Source organism: Neodiprion fabricii, chromosome 5 (assembly GCF_021155785.1).
Source record: "Neodiprion fabricii isolate iyNeoFabr1 chromosome 5, iyNeoFabr1.1, whole genome shotgun sequence".
Lineage (NCBI taxonomy): Eukaryota > Metazoa > Arthropoda > Insecta > Hymenoptera > Diprionidae > Neodiprion > Neodiprion fabricii.
Genome location: NC_060243.1, coordinates 20,116,574 through 20,137,739, shown reverse-complemented (window position 1 = coordinate 20,137,739; position 21,166 = coordinate 20,116,574). Strand labels below are relative to the sequence as shown.

Genomic DNA, 21,166 nt, shown 5'->3' with positions numbered 1-21,166 from the left:
TATCAGTTTTCCATTAACTCTACAAGCATCAATAAATATTTAATCCCATTTCAATCGACTCGCGTCGTATCCAAAATTCGTCGCTATTGGCCACGCGACTGTTACGCGCTTGTTTTCAGGCACTATTTTCATTTTCACCGGACGCTGTATGCTTGCGGCGCGGAGATAATTACAGTTTCCTACGCCTACCGACTTTATAAATGAATTCGGAATCATGGTGAAAATTCAGTCAATAAATAAAAAACATTGTAATTTCCATCGTCTCTGCTATATCAGCGAAAATTCGCCACATTAAATAAGCTGTTGAAGAAATTGCCCGATAATTTGTAGCCACCCTCAGTAATCTTCAGGCAGCTCACAGCTGTCGCGTCTAGTTAGGCATCGGAATTCACAGCAGTCATGAACTACGCAGTGACGCAAGAATGTCTGTTAAAGGTGTTCCACAACACCACGGCGAGAAAAAGAAATACCAAAATGGCAAAAAAAAAGCAAACGGAATCTAAATTGCGTTCCTCGCGAAAAAAAGGAATAACCTCATTTGAAATATCGCGATGGTGGGAGATCGAAACCGGAAATGATATGTAAGCAGTGGGAGCTGCTGCGAAAACGGTAAATACCGGGACGTGAGAATGTCAGAATCCTCGGGTGATCGCATTGTTTGACTTCTGCCAACTGTTACCACTGAACGGTTGATTGGATAAATTCTTGTTCTACTCGGACTACATCAATAACCGTTCTTCTGAACAGTGGACCAAATTAATTTATCACCCTGCGTTGTGTGAGTATTCATTATTACATACAATTGCCTGTTAACCTAATTCTCGCGGATTTCGGCTTTGCTTTCTATTTTCTCACCACCCTTCCGTGGATTTTATTCTACATATTTTCTACGTAGCCTATTTTCACGTGACCATTCGTTCCGTAGAAAAATTGGCGGCTAAAAAATACCTCTTGCCCACGGTCTCTCTTGCCATTTGCATATCGTAGTTATATTTTTCATCGTCAATTACATTAACGCAGACAGGCAGACACACACACAGATGTCGCTTAGAAAAACCGCCACACGGCAATAATAAAACTAGAAAAAGAATAACAAAGATGTGTTCTCAAAACCGATAAAAATGGATTGAAGAACGCGGGAAACGTGTTGGAAATTATTGCGTGTCATATTTTTTTTCTCGGATAGTTCGAAATTTCAATTCGTTCCATTCTTATATCTACTTTTTTTTTGCCGTTACGTCGACGATATGCCGCCTTATTCTTACACCGTGGCCGTGCGGAATTTCGTTCGTTGGGGAAAAAATGTTATAATCATAATCATAATGGCGATTGTAAAGCTATAATCAGAGTAGTAACGTTAATTTTCTTTCACTGTTCCGATTGGGCGCGAATTTCACTCCGTACTCTTACTTAGCTTAAACACGTTCGAATTTATACCTGCTGCTTACATATGGTAGCCGTGAATAGAACGGGTCTATCTTTTTCTTATTCTGTATTATTGTTGATTTCGACGTTGTATATATTTCTAAATATCGAAGTCGACGTAGCTCAAAAAGGGCCTAACCGCCCCATTCCTTATACAATTCTAAAGGAGAACACTCCAATACATTTTTATTTCAAGTAGAAATAAAGAAATGGCATGAATTCTATGAATTTACTATTACGATTTGTAATAAACCTTAAATTATGATTTATTTTCTTCGTTGCATGTAATATGGGATTATTCAATCGGAATATACTAATTGTTACTCATATTTTCTATACCATTGGACGAATTTTTCATCAGCACAATTATTGCTATCGTTACTGCCATTGTCATTCCAATTATTTGTATACTTGATGTTTTCGCTTAGAAAATTAATTATTTCTGTCATTTCTTGTCTTTTTCCTCTTAGGATTATTACTATAGATATATATATATATTATCACGAAAATTGCAACTACTTATTGAAATCAAGAATGAGAAAACCAAGATATAGCTTCTCATTCATGTATAGGTTTGTTTTATACTTTGTATTTTTGTTCTTTTTTTTCCCAAGTTACAAGAATATATCGAATGATTGTTCTCTCAATCACTATTATTAATTCATAGCATTATCGTTTACCAATGTTACCTGTTTGAATATCTGTAATGTTTAAAAAAAAACTTGTATAGAACTACTCAAAAAGAGAGAAAAATTGCATTATCACTTTCAATAAACTTCTCGACCAAACAAATATGAAATAAAAAATCCTTAGCAAGTGTTTTTTTTTAATCAGAAATCATCACCCTCTCCCCTATCTTTTTTATATATACAAAAATAGAAAGATGTCTTCTCGTTAAGTGAAGAATAAAAATACTTGATGCATAAAAAAAAAACGTCAAAATTTTATACCTACCACTAATGAGTATAATTCTGTATAGAATGCAATATTCACAGAATCCATTTCATATCCTCCTTGAAGAATCCCTTGGCCTTTGTCTAATTTTTTTTTACATTCTTGTCTTTCAAACACATTTGTATATGCATATTTAAATGATACCTAATATTTGTGTTATTCTTGTCGCAATGAATTAGATTTACTGTCTTGAGAAAGGAGAGAAAACTTTGAAATGGGACAGTCTGTTCCGAATGATGTCAAGATAATATAAAAAAAAAGGATTCAATTTTACCCTTGATGATGACTGAAATGTAATTAGAAAAAAATTAGACAGGATTGAAACTATTTTCATGATTGTATTCTGAGTCGTTGCGTTTTTGGAACAAGCTTTCTAATCGGATAGTTTTAAAAATATTGCATCCTGCATTATTTCAAGTTCTAGAAAAACGCAATGTGGGTTTTATCCCCTCCAAAAAAAAAAAATTTTAAACGAAAAATTTGGATTTTGTACATTTTGAGATCTATGATTAATTTTTCGCACCATGTTGGAAGTTTGCCATATTAATTTACCGATGCATTTTTATGAAAAATCGTTAATTTGCATTCTCACGAGTGTTCGAAATATAGTAAATTGTAAAAAAAAGTAAAATGATGTACTTGTGTATTGCAAATTCAACTTTGCACCTTGAAAATAGAGAAAAAAATTTAACTACAAGACTGTTGAAGGAAAATGGAGAAATATGCAGAAAAGAACTTCTTCCTCCCTTTCCAAAATGTACAGAACAAAGTGTTTTCTTAGGATTTCAAAAACAAGAAGGAACAATGGGTTGAGAAGGGACAGAGATGTCATAAATTTAACTGTTTCTTGGATTTTCCCCAGGCCTGCTTAACCTCAGGTACAAAAGATTTGGAATTTCTACTCTGTAGGGTCAGGAGGGGAAGGGAAACTGAAATATGCAAAAGGCCATAAAACTAATAAACGGAACAGCTCATTACTCACGTTTTCTGAGAATATTTGAGGGTCATGCAGTCTTGAAAAGGGACCGTTTATTTTCAATTCCTGCCCCTTATAAACCATTTCCCTAATATACTGGGTGGTACCACTTTTCCCTACAATATTTCTGACCAATTACCTATTTGCAAAACTTTTTCAGTTCTGTTCGAATTTTTATTTTATTGTTTTACTGCAAAAACACAATTAAGTGAAAAGATTATCACTTATTGAACACGACTCAATAATCGTGCAAATTTAACTACAATACTGTTGAAGGAAAATGGAGAAATATGCAGGAAAGAACTTCTTCCTCCCTTTCCAAAATGTACAGAACAAAGTGTTTTCTTAGGATTTCAGAAACAAGAAGGAACAATGGGTTGAGAAGGGACAGAGATGTCATAAATTTAACCGTTTCTTGGGTTTTCCCCAGGCCTGCTTAACCTCAGGTACAAAAGATTTGGGATTTCTATTCTGTAGGGTCAGGAGGGGAAGGGAAACTGAAATATCCAAAAGGCCATAAAACTAATAAACGGAAAAGCTCGGTACTCACGTTTTCTGAGAATATTTGAGCGTCATGCAGTCTTGAAAAGGGATCGTTTATTTTCAATTGCTGCCCCTTATAAACCATTTCCCTAATATACTGGGTGGTACCACTTTTCCCTACAATATTTCTGACCAATTACCTATTTGCAAAAATTTTTCAGTTCTGTTCGAATTTTTATTTTATTCTTTTACTGGAAAAACACAATTAAGTGAAAAAATTATCACTTATTGAACACGAATCAATAATCATGCAATTTCAAGCTAATTAAACTTCTCTTATGTAAATTATTTCGCAAATTAAAATTACAGATGTTTTATTGAATATAAACCAAATATGGTTGGGTGCAGTGGAATACCAAGATATTGCTGTGAATGTGAAAATGGACTTAGGACTATTGGTTGTTATTCACATGTTGCTGCAATAATTTTATATTTAGCACACGGACGATATCTGTCTAAAATTCCTAGACCTGTTGCAATAGTCACTACATTATTTAATAAAGACATGATTACAACCGTTATTGACGAAAATAGGGACAAAGATTAGTCACGAAGATTAAAACTAGTTTTATTATATAAAAAATGAAAATTAATCTGATTGGATCAATATATCGATAAATAATATTTATATTGATGTTTTCAAATGCAAAGGATATTTTGAATAAAAATATTAGCATCTCAATATAGTTTATAATTATTTTTTGAGTATTTCGATTTGTTAATTAAAAAAAAAAAAAATTTGCTTTCACATCATTGTTTTCGATATTTAATGTTACTTGCACTTATAAATTTATCAAATAAGCTTCGTCTCTGTTGTTTCAAAAGTATAAACATCGAAATAAATTCGCAACACATTCTTGAAACTTCAGTTATCGCTTTGAGCAGGCCTTGTGAAGGTACAGTATTTTTTTCAGATTCTTCAATCATGTCCTACATCGTGAAAATGACTCTAAAATAACGCTGCGACGCCACCGCGGGGTAGCGGTGGACGGCAACCGGCCGCTCGCCATTACGTAGAGACTCGGCGCGCCGCAATTACGTGTGCATCGACACCTTTAATGATTTTTTACTCGAAAACGAAGAAAAACACCCCTCTGGAATTAATTCACAGGTTGTAGTACAGTTCAAGGAACATGTCAGAATTTAAAAAAAATTTTTTGATCGTCTCAGTCACTGTTTTAAAAATCTTTGAAAAATTAATTGTTAAATAAACAATTGATAACAACTTTTTTTTACCATTTCGTATTTTTTTTAAAATTCTATGGAGCTTTCCGCGTAATTTAAAAAAAAAAATATATTGTATCTAATTTTTTGCCAAAGTTATGAATTTTTGAAAAAAATGGGAGTCTAATTTGTTATTGTTAATAAAAAATCGAATTTTGCATTATGAGGTTCGCGCTTTGGCACAAAAATCTAACTCTCCCTACACAATCCACATGCCAAATTAAAAAAATATCTGAGAGATGACTGATCCGGTTAACGCGGAATAGCCCCTATGCATTCCCGTGTTTGGCTGCCAACTTTGACTGCTTGCCAACTGCAGCGTCGTACTTAGTGCGTAAATTATGATTCTTTTCTAACGATATGAGATAAATGTTTATTTGTTTGAAAAGTATAAATTAAAAAATGTTCTTGACTGTAATGGGTTAATTTTAGTCTGATTCTAACAGTATGAAGCGAATTTAGATTATTATCAATCTTATTATATGATAAAATATTGAGGTTGAAATTTGCAATGATAATTTAACTTTGCAATGATAGTTTGGTCTTTGAGAAAAAATCGTTACTCCACGACTTTAGATCTGATTTTTATCTGAAATTTAGTAAACCAAACCGAAGGAATACAAACTCATAAACAAATTCTACAAAGTCAACACCTTCAAAGTCGATCGAAAGTTGGAAAATAGTCAATTATATACCGATTTCATAGAAAATATGATTTCATTGTCGACAGCAAAACTGGGATTGTCTGGCGAAATATTTTGAATTTTGGCGAATTTGAGTAATTTCAAATCTTGCGGATTTGCGAATGAAAAATTTCAAGCACAAAGACTTTTAAATAAACTGGAATATCTTATTAATTTCAATGGACATGAACGGTGTCTAAAATATAACAACTTTGAATCTGGAGTACGTAAAAAAAGTTGCAAAATCTTACAATTATCTAAAATGATTGAGTCACTGTGAATACGGACACCCTTTATGGTGAGAAAAATTTTTGTTTTGAAAAAAGCATCACCCTCATAAATTATGTACGTGCTTGTGGGCACATGTTTACATTTGACATAAGAGTGTAACTATGAGCAGGAGAGAGAAGAGGAGAGGAAAGGGAGGCAATCTCTGGGTGAAATAAACAGTCTGGTCCCTACTAGAATTACTGTTCCTCTTGACCCGTAGAAATTTGAGAGGTCGCAACTCATGCATACTGCTAAAGTAAAAGCATAAACACTTCATTTATAGCACTTCCTTCCCTCCCTATCTCCCTCCTTTTAACTCTCATATCAGTGAGGAAAAGAAATATTTTGCAGAATAAGCTGCACACTTGTTCTCCGCCCTTCCTCACGTCAAGTTACTAAAGTTCTGTGACTCAAAACACGACTCGACTCCTTGGAATTGTTAAATTTATTTCTGATAAACGCTTTTTGAAATTAATTTTCAGGAGAAATAACAAGACATATCTGAGAAAGAAAATCGGAGCCGAGGACAAGACGAGGGTTAAACAGAAAAGGACCATTTTCCTGAAATAATGGGGGACAATGCTGACTATGATGAGGCTGTAGCCAACTTACGGGCCTGTCTGTTGTCAGCTAAAGGCGGTGTCTCGCTGTCTGAATTAAATAGTAAGTTAATTCTTATCCATTTAGCTATTAAGAATGAATGGACCTTAAGAATTGTGACCAAAAGTTACGGGACAAGAGAAAAAATCGTTAAAAAAATTTCCAGCAATGTTATTTTTGCCAATATTGGTGAACCCGAAAATAAAAACTTTTCTACTATTTAATAGAAATAATTCTGAGCAAATTCAAATTACACAAGTTAAGATATGGACGATTGGAGAAAAAGTTTCATAGTAAGAACCGTCAAAATGCTTAAACTCAGATTTTTTTAAATCGATTCTGACGTTTTTGAGCTTATCTTCCTCGTTTATTGGATCCTGACAAATTGACTGAGGAATATTCCAGAAATCTTCCATTATATTATAGTATACTTATATAGGGGAATTGCAGTCATTGGAAGATACGGTTTTACATTTTACAAGATTTCGAAAACGGTTGTTTTATCTTTTCCTAACTTTTGGTTCAGACAATTCAACCGATTTATCCTTTCAAGAACCAAGATATCGTGGAGAGTCAATGAATTTCACTGAGTTTCAGATAACCGTTTTTCCTTATTTAGCTTCATTCCTTTATCGAAACAGAATGCCCGCTGTTGTTATCTCCAAATAACCCACCCCTCCTTCAATCATTTTAGATGACTATAAGAAAATAGTCGGGGAAAGTTTACCCTATAGAAAACTGGGTTATCCGTCCCTTGAAGAGTTCCTCAATGACATTCCCGGGCTCCTTATCACCAAGAGAGGGAACGATTGGAATATTATCGCCAAACCGACAGAAGACACGGTTCACCTGGCACAGATGATAGCAAGACAAAAGTCCTCGTCATCCAAGAATCGCACGCGAGGATTGGTGAGTGATTATCTTCAATTTTCACCAACAAATTTCCACAACGTTAGCGATCGAAAGTGGCTAGAAAGTAATGCCAAATGTTCGACTTTTGCTTTTCACTTTCGTTTTCTCCAGATAAGTTAATGGGGAATAGAAAAGTAAACTCAGTGTTTGTTTGTACAATTTTTTTAGACCGCCAAACGCAGAAGACCTGCTGCCAGGTCAGGCAGAACACCGTCGCAATTCGACATGCCGTCTATGAACTCGCAGCAGCGAAAAGGGTCTAGCACAAATTATCGAGCTGTCCAGAGGTACTAGATTTCAAATATCGCCACTGTTCTCATGTATGGGAGTTTAATTCTCCGATGATTATATAATTTGAAAGCTTGTTCATGGTCGAAAGATTCGTTGCTGTTTTTCTTCAGCTTCTTTCTTTTTGAAAAAATTATTTTAAATTCATATAAGTTTGACTATATATGTGTATCTATCTCTGAAACTTTTATATATTCTGTTTCTAATATTGGTTTTTTCGTGTTTTCGATGATCCATTCGCAATGCTTTAGAGTGCCGAGCTTGCCACCTTTGATGCAGAATCCACCAAAGAAAACTATACCACCGCTGATAGAGAAACCACCTCGATACATGCTACCAAATCCAGGAATTCCGCAAACCTCTCCGAGCAAGGTGAGCATCGTCATAACGATTTTTATTCAGGGTGTGTATACGATTAGAAGACTCAAAAGCGTAGGTGAACTTTGGCAATTTATATTTTGATAACCAATTATACAATTCGATTGGGGTTTGTTTTATTCGAAAGTACGTAGATTGATTTTCGTTTATTTAATTTTCTCATTAAAATCAAGTAATAGGTAGCATAGTTTCTCGTCACCATAACATTAGGCATTTTGCTCGGTGACATGTTTTGCGATGTTTGCGATTTCTTGAGAGGTAGTATTCTTGGGTAGTTTGTCTTTTCTGTCACGACGTGGAACTTCCTTTTCTCATTTTTTTTTCAACAAAATGGCAACCGTATCAAGCCGAATCATGATTTTTTGTGAAAAATCTATTTTTTTTACCTGATTAACAGAAGAAATATGGTGATTTGAATAAAAGTGAAAACGTGGGATAAAAATACTGTCTCTAAATTTGATGAAGTGAATTGATTTAGCCGTCTTCGAAATATCGTTGGGGCTGCAAAAAATGTCACTGAGGGAAATAGTTGATGTAATCATCCATAATATTACTTCCTGTAAATTAATTCTAACAAAAAAGTTTGGAAATGAAGTTTGATCTGTATACTTTTTAATAATACAAACCTGAAGCGAATTGAATGATTGATTATACGACATAAATACCCAAATTTCAATTTCTTTTTCAGTTTTTTTCTACTCCTATTCACACCCTATTATCACCTAAACTACAAATCGCTTAGCATCTTCAGCGACGCTAAGCTGTGTGTAGGAGACTTTTAATGACATATGTACAAGAGTTTTAGATTAATTATGAATCAGTTCCCTGATAAATCCTACCGTTTCTTTGGTGGATATCTAGTTTTTCTAATGATTTTACTTGAAAAGTTTTTTTCTCTAATCACATTTATCAAACTACAGTGTTTGCAGTTCTACAAAGTTGGCGTTTTGCGGTGTTGAAATATCTCTGGTTAGTTTTGAAACGATTGTATTTATTATCATGAGAACACAAGAATAATTAAGTTTAAAATCATCTCATTATCCGCACACAAGCGTCGTTTTTTCACTATTTAGAAACACTTTTTTGCAATTTGCCAGATTTTAGTACCGGGCAAGAAGACATCCTGCGATTTTTGGTAAGCATCGTTCCGTCGAACTCCGCCAAAAATGATCATCCACGCTATTGCAAATCGCCTCGTTATATCATTCCCACCGAATTTCATGTAACATCAGACTATTTTCTCTCTTTCACATCACTTTTCACCCTGTTTCTTGGGCTTTTGTATACTTTGATTCATTGGTTTGATTTTGTTTATCTGTCATCACCTGTCTAATAGGGTGCAGCAAAAGTGCAAAATTCTTACAATCAACCTAAACTGGTGTGCAAAATCTGTGCACATGTATGAAGTTGAGAAACGTCTTTGGAATCTTTTGTTAGTCAACATTTTCATCTCCGGCAAGAGCCTTTAAGTTATCACGGTTGAAGTGAAAAAACGCAAAATCCAAAAAAGATTTTCATTTGGCATTTGTAAGGCTGTCTAATTTTTAAGTCATCAACACAACTAATTAAACATATTTTTACATAGTTCGTGAGAACCCTCTGCTTTTTTTTCGTACTAGCTAAGGGCTGTTAGTAACAGAGTAATATTTTCTTTATAATTAAGATTTTCTTGTATCTTTGTTTAAGAATTTCTCTCTCGGCTTTGATGATATTTTTCAAAAATTTTATATTTTCACTCGATCCTATTGTTTAATTCGTATTTTACTCTTTTTACTAGCTTTAAGCATTCAAATTCGAAGTTTGAGTAATAAATTCGTTCCTGTTGTTCTTAAATTGACGAATTATAACTATTCATTCTATTTTCTCACTTATCCAATTCGTTCAGATTGCATTATTCTTAATTCCTGGTCCTTCTCGTTTACACGCACAATCACCTCTCTCTGTCTCTCTCTCTTTCATTATAAAAACCAACTTGCGACAAACTATTTGATTCCGCTCTATTCCATTCCATTTCGTTTCATTCTCACTTCCAGCAATTGTCAGACCGAATGGCAAACAAATCGGCGAATTTGAACACCAGAAATCAGCCGCCGACTGTCGCGTACAAGAATAAAGTTACGACGCAGAATTTGCTCAGTGAGAAACGCACTCCGCCAACACCGACACCTCTGATTCCACCGAAACCGGGCCTGTCCATTCAGGAGAGAAATTCCAAACCTGTTCAAACGCAGTCAAAAATTGTGAAATCGATCAGCGACCGGCTCAACTTCAAGCCTCAGACTAGCCCTAGTCCACCGACTATTCTTTCACCGCTCTCGCCCAGTCAACTAGTCGCAGCTGCTGCCGCAGCTGAAAGCATCGCCTCTTCGACCCCACCTGAAACACCAAAAACTTTGCAGGTAAAGAGGTTTTTTTTATGTCGTTTTTAAGTTTAGTCACGGCTAAAAGATGAAGGATTTAGTTTATGGTCCGATTTTTAAGTCTCGATCTGTCGAATTGTCGATCGTTGAGTTGTAAAAATGATGCTGTGTAAATTTGAATTTGGGAAGTTGAAATATGAACGATTTGAGGCATGGTTTTATAATTTGAATTTTATTATTTTCACAGAATTTGAAAGGGTCTGGTCAACAAGCAAAATAAGCTAAAAAATGTTTGAATCTGGTCGAGAACACAAAAGTTGATGCATTTTCAATATTCTGATCATAGATGGTTTCTTCAAATTTTTGATATCATAGTTTATGGGTTTATCGAATTCGCTTAAAATCATATCTACTGAATAACAGGAATGTCCTTTCATTCGTGTTTAGCATCAGTAACACAAACTGCACTTGTAAAAATGTTTTAAATAGTTTTAACTCCTTTGCCATTTTCATCTCAGATTGTACAAAACCCATTCATTCATATCAAAGCTTTATTTTTGATCGTCCGCTCAATCCGCGAAATGTTTTTACAGGTCAAGACAATGTGGCCTCTAAATTCTCAGCATCAGAATCCGTGCAAGCAGCTGGAAATCTACGCGCAAAGCATGAAGCTCCCGAAACCCTCGTACAAGGTTGTTAAGTCCTCCGCAAAACGACAAGGTTCCTTCTTCTACTGTAAAGTAAAGGTGAGGATCTCTCCGCTTCATTAATGTACCAATAATCTTTACTTCACCATTGTTATTGAAATCTTTTTTCATTCTAGAAACTAGCTTCAAAGATCTCCAAAAAATTCAAACTTAAGTCGATTTTGTTCTCCTCTCGCTTTAATGTGAATAATTATTCTGAAAACTACCCAATCCAAGATGAATAGGCGATTCGAGTGAAACAATTTGGATTTCAGATCGGTTCGTACGGCTGCACGAGTTATCCGGAAGAGATAGCCACATCTGAAGAAGCGACCCGAGCCGTGGCAGCCAAAGCGCTGCATGAATTGTTGCAGATAAACGGTCCTCTATCCAGCCTTACGGAGACGACTAACAAGAATCTGGTTAAGGATCGTGTGGTTGCGATAGTCGCTGAGCACTCGAACGGAGTTTTTATGCACCAAATACCGAAGTATTACCAGGAGCAGTTCAGGGAAAATTTGCCCGAAGACTGGGAGAAGATAATCGTCGAAACCTCGGAAATTTTCAAGGAGAAAGGCGCCCACGATTCGACGATTCTTTGCCTACCGTATCCGAGCCCTCGATCCAAACATCGCAGCTCAGACAAGGTATGCGTTTCAATTCGTGCTTTTATTTAGGGTGCAAAGAATAACAATGTCTCTGCTGTGCAATGTACAGTAGGACCTCAATTATCCAAACCTTGACTTGATTTATTCGAACTCTCAACTACCGAACTTTGGTTCAACAAATAAATTCTTGTGCATGAAATTCACATTGTTACTCGCTGTGCTTCTGTGAGAACAACGCATGTTCGAGTAAGCACATGCGCGTTTCTCATCTTCCAGCGTTAATCCACTTGTAACATTGCTTCTACCAATAAAATAGGCATTCGGTGTTTGAAAAAGGTTTAATATGTATTTGGATGTTTAATACAGATTTTTTGTGGATTCAAATTTGTGTTGTATGTGTTATCATCCCCTAAGATAAAAATTGCTATTCGGTTATCCGAACTAGGCTTGGTCCCAATCAGTTCAGATAATCGAGGTTCCACTGTGAATTATTCTATGCAAATTTGAATCACACAAATCAAGGAATCGACAGGTTGAGTTGAGTTTTTGTACTTCAAACGTTCGAAACAATTGTTGTTGGGAATTTTTTAATGGCTAACTAGATCCTTATGAAGTGTCTGAAAAATATTCTAGAAATCTTATATTGTAGTATAGGTAAAAAGTGCAAATGTGATTGTTGATGTGCATTTGTTCTACCATAAAGACACAAATTTATTTCAAATGACTCTCGAGATAAATATTTATTTATTTATTTGATATCAATGGTAGAAGCCCAATTACAACACTATATAAACTATAGTAATAAATGTGTTTACTCGCCACTACGGACGCACAATGCTTTAAATTCTTAGATTCAATTACTTAAAGCTTCAGTTGTACTCAAACGTACATTTATATTTCTTCTTAACATACTAAAGATTTGGCTCGTAAATGTCAAGCCAATCAATGTGTTTGTTACAAAAATCCCCGATCGCACTGATGGTGAAGCGAGCGAAGAATTGTTATCCGTTACACAAAGAAAAAAGTAACGATTATTATATCTTGAAGATCTGTTTGGAATGTGGCAAGTAAATTTTGATAACAATTTGCTGCAATAGACAAAGCTGTTGAGTCCTAAATTTATTGTTAAAATCTCTTCTATCATCTTCTTCAAACTGTTAATGACCTTGAATTCGATAGTTGGAGAAAAATTCTTCCACTCTTGTCTCCCCAATATAATTTAAAATGTAAGAAACGGAACATTTATTGTTAGTTCTGTTTAATATTACCCAGTGTAAGGGGATAGTCATACAGTTCGTTAAGTTATTCTTTCTTTCGTTTTATTTTTGTAGTCTGAAGACAGTCCACGGAGTCTGGTTACAACGTGTTGTAATAAATACTAACTTAATGACCATCTCCAATCGGAATTTCTGCTGTAATTTGAGTCGCTAGATTGTTGTCGATTATTTAATAGCTAACAAAAACATTTCAAAGCACTTATAAACCTGAAAGTTTGACAACTAATGCCGAAGGTCACCAAGTAAGTGTTTGCAACCTATGACCCCATACTAATGCAAATGCTTATGTTATTTCCAAAAAAATAATGGAGATCTTTATTGTTATTAGTGAATAACTAAGCCATCGAAAAAATGAAAGAAACAATTCACATATGAGGTTTATACTCTACCCTTAGCAGAACCCAACCGAGGGGATTATCTGTATGCTGACACAACCGCACAGGAACAATCTGCATTACAAACACACGTCAACATTAAAAAATTTATGATCACTAAAAAAAGCCCAAAAGCATTACAATCTGATCAAAAACACCAGAGTTGTAACTCCTAGAACTTTCCGAGTGTAAAAAAAATTTTCTCAAATTACTGATATCTTAGATTGTGTGTTAAGATTTGCTCAGTACCATTTTCATCTAATATTAAAGATGTCTTTTCATTCCTGTCCGCTATTACTGGCGTTAAAAACACTAAAAGAAATGTTTTTTCCCTCTGTTACTACTTTTCCTTTGGTTATTCGATTCGAATTTTGATTAACTACCGATCATAGTATCGCAGCATGTACTGTCTAAGATTGCGGAACAGGAAGAACTGAGTTCAAATTTCCAGCCTGTTCAGGAGAAGCTGAGCAGCAACTTGCATAAATTGTAAGACGGATCAAGTCTCTCAGGTGCCGAATCTGCGAGCTTAGGATTGAACTCGATCCAGCTACTGGGCAAGTTTGTCTGCAGATTTCCTTGTCCCTGATGTGAATGCAGGTGTTTTTGCCGAACATCTTAAGATGGCTGCAGACACATAATGTTGGTTTCTAATATATCCCTCCCTTAACCGCGCACAAGCTATTTACTTATGGGGACATACCCAAAAGGGTATGGCAGGTTTGGAAGTAATTATTATTACTATTATACTTTGGTTTGCCTTAATTTCATCTTGAAATTATTGCGTATGCGGTAAAACGAAACAGTATAACATGTTAGTTGTTTCAAAATACTGAAAATTAAATACTATTAAATTCTTCCCCCCTGTCTATTGTATATTTCTATTCCAAAGGTAGCAGAAGCGATATCACCCAGGGTGGAAAAGATCGAGCTAAATCCTATCGGTCCTCCAGTTCCTGGAGTTCTGAAACCACCTGTCGACGAGTACTGGGATCTTTGCATCACTTGCGTTTTAGACACGACAGACATTTGGGCGCGGCTAATAGGTGAAGAGTACAGCGTGAGTAGAGATATGAAGCATTTTGAGTGTCAATAAACATCCTTTAATCCCGAAAAGGAGAATAATATGAAATAACAATACAAGAAAAAAAGTCTTGTCGCACTCAATTTTGTTTCTGCTCCTTCTTCCTTTCAGGACAGAATTGAAACCATGCTGAACGAGCTGGAAAGCTACTATCAAAAGATCTCTAACGCTCCAGGAGTAAAAGACATCGAAGTTGGAAAGTATTACGCGGTTCAAGTTGAGGAATACTGGCACAGAGTTCAGTGCTTTGAGTATAACGCGAAAACTGGCATGGCCGTGGTTTTCTTCATTGATCACGGAGATGACGACACCTATCATTATAGCAAACTTTACCCGTTGGAAAAGCAGTTCTGCAAAATTCCTGCACAGGTAAAATATTTTGTTTGAACCGTTTTGAATTTCGTGGAGGTTTTTCACTTGTCGTTTGTTATTGTTTCGCTTTTTCAGGCCATCAAGTTGACGCTCGCCAACTTGGAGGTGTTCAACGATTGCGCCGAGGTGATCGAGTACTTGGAAGAAGTTTTACTTGGACAGATACTCGTTGCTGAGGTCCTGAGCCGAGAGCTTGGGGAGGAAGTGACTGCGTCTGTCATTCTTTACGACACTAGCAAAGAGCAGGAGGTTAATTTGAACGATTTTCTGTTCAACAAGATTAGCGAAAATATACTTGTTCCGAAGCTGAATCAGGTAAGGAGACATCGTTTTACATCGTTTTAGCCACATCGTGTGGACTGATCATCTCGTCAATTTTGTTATGTGTAGTACAGATTGTGGTGAATCCGAGTGATTTTTTTCAAACTTTGAATATCAACGCACTTGGAGATCCGAATTTTTCGAGAAACGAAACGCGGTTTTTTTTTTCAATTTTGCGGTTGTGGAAACAAAGAAAAATTGAATTTTCGCTACCAGACAATGTTGTCGATTTACCTGAACTAATTTTTCATTGATTGTGCAATCAATCACAAGAGTTTCAAGTCTAACGAAATTTGCACTTCAAAAAGTATGCAAGTTACGGATTTTTTTACCTACGCGCACGAAAAACTTGGATTCGTTCAACTTCGAAAATTCGTATCTCGTCGAGCTTAGTGACAAAAATCTGAAAAAAAAACTGAGCGTCCGTTTTGGTCCGAATTACAAGATGAAACATTTACGGAAAAAATGTCAGCGTAGATTTCCTGTTTTTCACGTTTTTCTGACCCTTTTCAAATTTCATCTGACGACTTTTTTCTCCACCAGGGTCATGTCTCCGAGGTTTACGTGTCCCACGTGACTGAGAGCGGCGACGTGTATCTGCATGTGAAATCGGACAGCATGAAGTACCTCGTGAGCCTAATGAACACGTTGATACAGACGGGTCTCACGAGTGAGGACATACAGAGGAGTGAAGTCAAGAATATAGACAGAAGCAAACTCTATCTAGTCAGATGTGTGGAGGACGGAAATTGGTACCGGGGAAGCGTAGCGAGCATCGAAGCTCACAACAGGGTCGACGTGTTTCTTGTCGATTTCGGTAAAACTATCATAGTCAAGAAACAGGACCTTCTCGCCCTCGATCAACTCTCTGAAGTGCTTCCGAAGTATCCTTATCAGGTGAGATTCAGAGTTTTAGATGTAGATTATATCGGGCAAACAGGATGAATTGGTCTTAAATCAAAGACGTTCAAGAATGAATGGGTCGCGCACGGTCTTGATCAAAAGTTAACTTAAGAGAAAAAAGCGTTTGATAAAATAAACACAAATTACGGTCGTGAAAATTTTTTGAACTTTTTCTTCTCCTGTTTCAATTTTTGATCCAAGCCCATTCAGCCTTAAACCCTTAAATTTATTTTTATACCTATATACATTATTTTTTTAATCCCGAATTTGTTTTCTTCAGGCCTTCAAAGTACGACTGCACAACATTCCAGAGGCAATGTTTAGCAGTGAAATGGCGACGAAACTGACTTTGCTTGCTCCACCAGATCAAGTGATCCTGGTGAAGATCGTCACCCCGGCTTTAGCGTCAAGTCCTCCGATAGTCGAGCTTGTCAAACGCTGTGAGCCGAACAACATAGTTGTATCAATAAACAGCACATTAGCCATGGACCCGAACTTAGCAGGGTGAGTAATACTATGTATAAAATATTTTTTCCATGTTTTAATCCTCTTCTATTTATATCACCAATTTCTTTTTGGAACTCAATTCGTGAAATCGATCATTTTAAGTCTAATTATGTAATTCATGTAATTTGCACAAAAACAGCAAGATACATTCCTTGGTTACAGCTTATTTTTAGTTTATTTTTATGCTTGAATTTTTCTTTCTGCATCTTTGTTACAGGTCCAACGGGGATGGTAATAACAATACTACGCGCCCTAAGAAACGACTCGAAAGATCTGTCTCGAGGCACAGTGCAGCCAGTGATGGAGAATTGGTGACGAGGAATTTGAAACCGCCAGTGATACCGGATTTCGGTCGCTACTTCGACGTTCATATCACGATGGCAGCCAGTCCTGGAAACTTTACGGTTCAACCTTATGACGACAGGGTGCATCTTGAGGTAATTGAAGTTATAGCATTTGAATCCTCAGTTATTGGAATTTAGTTGAATGTGAAAGTATATTTCAAGAGCTCTAACTGCCAAAATTGCAGGAAAAAATGGGTGTTGTATTTTTTTTTTTTTTGGGAGGAACTTCGTACTTCCTCATTTGCAGAATTCAGACCATGCAAGATCCAAAAAATACTTGAAACTGAAAGATAACAACACTAAATTCTCAATCTGTTCGTTTATCTCAGGCAATGATGGTCCAGCTTCAGGAAGTTTGCGTTAATTATATGGGATCTGCGCCACTGTCGGATTCAATCAAGGAAGGAAGTTTGTACGCTGGCAAGCATTTCGACGGTCATTTTTACAGGTGAGAAAAGATCGTGGGATAGTTAATAAATAAAACGCACTAATCTGTGATTCATTAAATATTGGCCTTTATTCAATAATTTCTGGCGCAATAACTGATACTTTGAATAATTTGACACGGAAATTGTCGGGAAGTTGTATAAAAAAAAGCTACATAGAGTGAATATTTTGCAGATAATTTTTCGACTCAGTGATGCTTTGGAAATGCTCTGAAGGAATTTTCCGAAGATAGTTTTATAAATTCCAACATCATCAAAAAAGTTAATCCCCCTGCTTATCCGTTATTTCAGGGTATGCGTATCCAAGATAATAAATGACCAAATGGTTACCGTCTACTTCTGCGATTTCGGGGACTTCTCTGTTCTTTCTACAGACAAGTTGCAGCCGCTGGGACGCCAGTTTCTTGATTTGCCATATCAAGCGATCAAAGCCAGACTTGTGGGTAAGTGAAATATGCGAATTGGATTATTTTGAGAAATTTTTTGACCCAGTCATTGAAAAAATATTCAAACGTATTAGAACAGATTCATTTTCGTACCTGTCAATCCAAACTTCATAAGAAATCAGTGATTTCATGATAACAGAATTAATCTGATTGAATTATTTTTATATGTTGTGGTTTCTTCCCATTATTTATTTTTACTCCTCCGAACTGAAGTGCAGTTCTAATTTGATCTAATCTGTAATTTACAATCCTGTCTATCCATTCTTGTTCGATTTTGTGGAACAAGTTTAGATCCACCTAGTATGTAGTTGTCATGCGTTTTGAAAAATTACATTTCTACCAATTCGTTTCTATTTAGATACCGCAACGTTCTCAATTCGTGTGACTCCGTGAATAGCATTCGCGCTTTTATCATGTTCAATTGGTTTCTTTATTTTTTTTTTTTCTATCTCAATCCATGACGCTTTCGTTTGAACTGCTTTCGCGATTTGAAATACAACCATGCCTCAAAACATTTCAAATCCACACTCTAGTCATAAATACTTGATTCTAAAAGCTGTTAGAATACCTATCAATTTATCCCTACAAATTCAGTTATACAGTCGGGCTATTGTTCGTAAATTCTGAATTTTGAATCCTCAAAACCGGATTCAAATTTTCCATTGTTTTCAGTTCTATTTCCGTGCAATTTCGTTGTTTTGAAATCTTCAATTTCCTGAATAAAACTTGCAGGAATTCAGCCACTGAACATAGATTGGTCGGTGGAGGATTGTCTGCGTTTCCAAGAACTTGTAGTCGAGAGAAACTTCGTCTCGATTGTTGTCGATTCTGGACCTGATCAACTATCTCCAGGTGACACGGTACTTGGATTGAAACTTATAGACGTCAGTGGGGAAACGGACATTTACTTGGACAAGCTTCTGATAGCCGAGGGGAGAGCGACAGCCATCGAAGGATGAGATAATGGGGTGACTGAAAACATTTACTCGACATGGACTATGTTCGCAATTTTTTTTTCTCGTGTTTTATTTTCATTGAACACGATGACAGAAGCGGTTGCAAGAAATTGCGAACTGTTACTAATGGTAAAAGGTGAGATCTTCATGCTAACAAAATATTAGCGTGTTATTGTATTTAACCATCGTGGTTTCACTATGCAAAGCTGTGATCGGAATTCGGAATTTTCGAATTTTTCTCTGTTTTTGAGAATCCTTTAGTGGCGCTATGTATTTTTATTTTTCCGTTCTTATCTCATCTGACGACTGACTCAATCAATAATGTTCCGTAATCGCGTTTATTGTCCTTTTAATTCCGGTGACGATTTTGTATTACGCACTGCAAACTTGTTTCTTACCCTGCTTCCTTTTAATTTTGCATTAATAGTGAATGAATAGTAACTCGCGATATGAGTGTGTTGTAAAAATTGACTAAAAAGACAGATGAGAGAGAACGAGGGGTAATTATATAGTGAATAAGATAACCTGGACAGACTGCTAACTCTCCCATTATTATTTTTGTTTTTTCTTTTGCGTTTCTATACCTATACGCTATATTGTATATGATGAACTGACTTTGTTATTAGCCTGGGTTTATTTCACGTTGCTTAACGTAAAACTGATAGTATCTATCGTGACTAAAGCCACGGCGAGCTTGAATAGCAAAAGAATAATAAAATCGTTAAATTGCCACAAAAAAACCAACGCTTTACACGAAGAAACGAAAACTTCCTCTTTAGTAGACTGTCGTGTTATACCTATATAACATTTAATACTAATAATAATAAAAATAAAAATTATGTATTATCTGTTGAATAAATATAAGCAGGTTAGGCGTTAGTTTTCGAAACAATATAGATATACGTATAGGAAAATATTTTTCTAAATACCGTTACTACGTTACAAGTTTTTTTTTGTTTTTTATTATTAAAATTTTTATATATATACATGTAGTTAGCTATATATTTATACAGATATGTGATGGATTGCATTGTGGAAATACATACACACAACATTCATGTGTATGCATAGGATAAAAGTAACTATGCTATTCGTACATGGTATAATTTTTGTCATACTTCGGGTATATTTTATTTCCTTCTCATTTTTATAACTGGCTACAAAATTGAGAAATATAAAAAAAAGAAGACAAAAAAAAAAACAGGATTTATGGGAAAACATCGATTTCTCCCTTGTCGTCATATTGTTATTATTTGAGGAAAAAAAGACAAGAAATCGTCCGCGACAGGTTTCCTAATTTTTTTTTGTTCAAATATAATTATGCTACAATGTTTTCTCTTATCGCTGCTTTTAAAATACATACAACCACACATCTCGTTCCATTTTTGTTACATAACATTCCTATGTAAAATAGTTAAATAATCAGATATTTTGATTTTTGCTTTTCTTTTTAAATTGTATTTTTCTCTAATTTTATTTCACTCTTATCACTTCTTACTAGTTATTTATGATGAATATATTTCTTTAATTAATACCTATTACTTGGTGATAATTAAATACATACCTATAATATCGCCTTGTAAACAGGGTTTTTTGTTGCGACTTTCGTATCTTTATTTTCTTATTTCCTAATTCTTATGTATGTATCGAAAATTTATGCAATAGGTACAAGCAATACTTGAAATATTTGTGAGCATTTCGATACAAGCGTGCCAAATTGTTTATTCCTATGTATTACGTATATCATTCCTAATAATCACATCCACCTAAATGTGGGGTGACAAAAATGAAAAAACAAATGCGAGAATGGCGCAGAGTTGTGAAATTCTTTTCCGTTTCTCTTCAATTTGACCTTTTCTTAGTTTTTTGTTTTTCCTACTTTAATCATTACAGTGTAAAAAATTGTTCCCTTATAATCCGATAATTACAGTGTTACAATTATAACGTGTGACTACTTTTCTTCCTTAATCTTCTAAGTTCATTCTCGATTTGTTTCCATATCGTGTTTGTGCATGTTAATTAATTGATAGAAGAATTATTATAGTTACAGTTAATATTACGAATAAGGCAAAGCAAGTTACGGTGAGACTACAACTATGTAGTTTATGTGTGCATACAATATAGGCATACAATATTAGTTATGATTACATCATATTGTTGGTATTAAACGAAAACGGAGAAAAGAATGAAAAAAAAGAAACGTATAGTAATAATAATTTTATTTTTCCA

The 21,166-nt window shown here is 35.3% G+C and overlaps 1 protein-coding gene across 2 annotated transcripts; it reads left to right on the top strand.

Moving 5' to 3' along the window:
* The first annotated feature begins 426 nt into the window (after positions 1-426).
* LOC124182150 (tudor domain-containing protein 7) lies at positions 427-21,123 on the top strand. 2 transcript variants are annotated; one of them, XM_046569033.1, is made up of 17 exons: positions 427-778; positions 6,558-6,738; positions 7,370-7,584; positions 7,756-7,874; positions 8,127-8,247; positions 10,287-10,652; positions 11,207-11,359; positions 11,575-11,946; positions 14,451-14,618; positions 14,754-15,011; positions 15,090-15,329; positions 15,879-16,232; positions 16,519-16,742; positions 16,963-17,182; positions 17,419-17,537; positions 17,827-17,978; positions 18,714-21,123. In XM_046569033.1, exons 2-17 carry the CDS (start codon positions 6,645-6,647, stop codon positions 18,938-18,940), a joined length of 3,402 nt encoding a protein of 1,133 aa, XP_046424989.1. In that variant the 5' UTR covers positions 427-778; positions 6,558-6,644; the 3' UTR covers positions 18,941-21,123. The 2 variants fall into 2 exon arrangements, with proteins under 2 accessions (XP_046424989.1, XP_046424990.1); XM_046569034.1 differs by lacking the exons at positions 427-778; positions 6,558-6,738; positions 7,370-7,584; positions 7,756-7,874 and adding an exon at positions 9,351-9,388 and having other exon boundaries at positions 8,150-8,247.
* The last annotated feature ends 43 nt before the right edge of the window (positions 21,124-21,166 follow it).

Coding starts and splice junctions, on each gene's coding strand:
- LOC124182150 (XM_046569033.1), top strand. CDS start 6,645: ATGGGGGACAATGCTGACTATGATGAGGCTGTAGCCAACTTACGGGCC. Junction 8,248..10,286: donor CGCAAACCTCTCCGAGCAAG/GTGAGCATCGTC, acceptor TCTCACTTCCAG/CAATTGTCAGACCGAATGGC. Junction 17,979..18,713: donor GATCAAAGCCAGACTTGTGG/GTAAGTGAAATA, acceptor TAAAACTTGCAG/GAATTCAGCCACTGAACATA.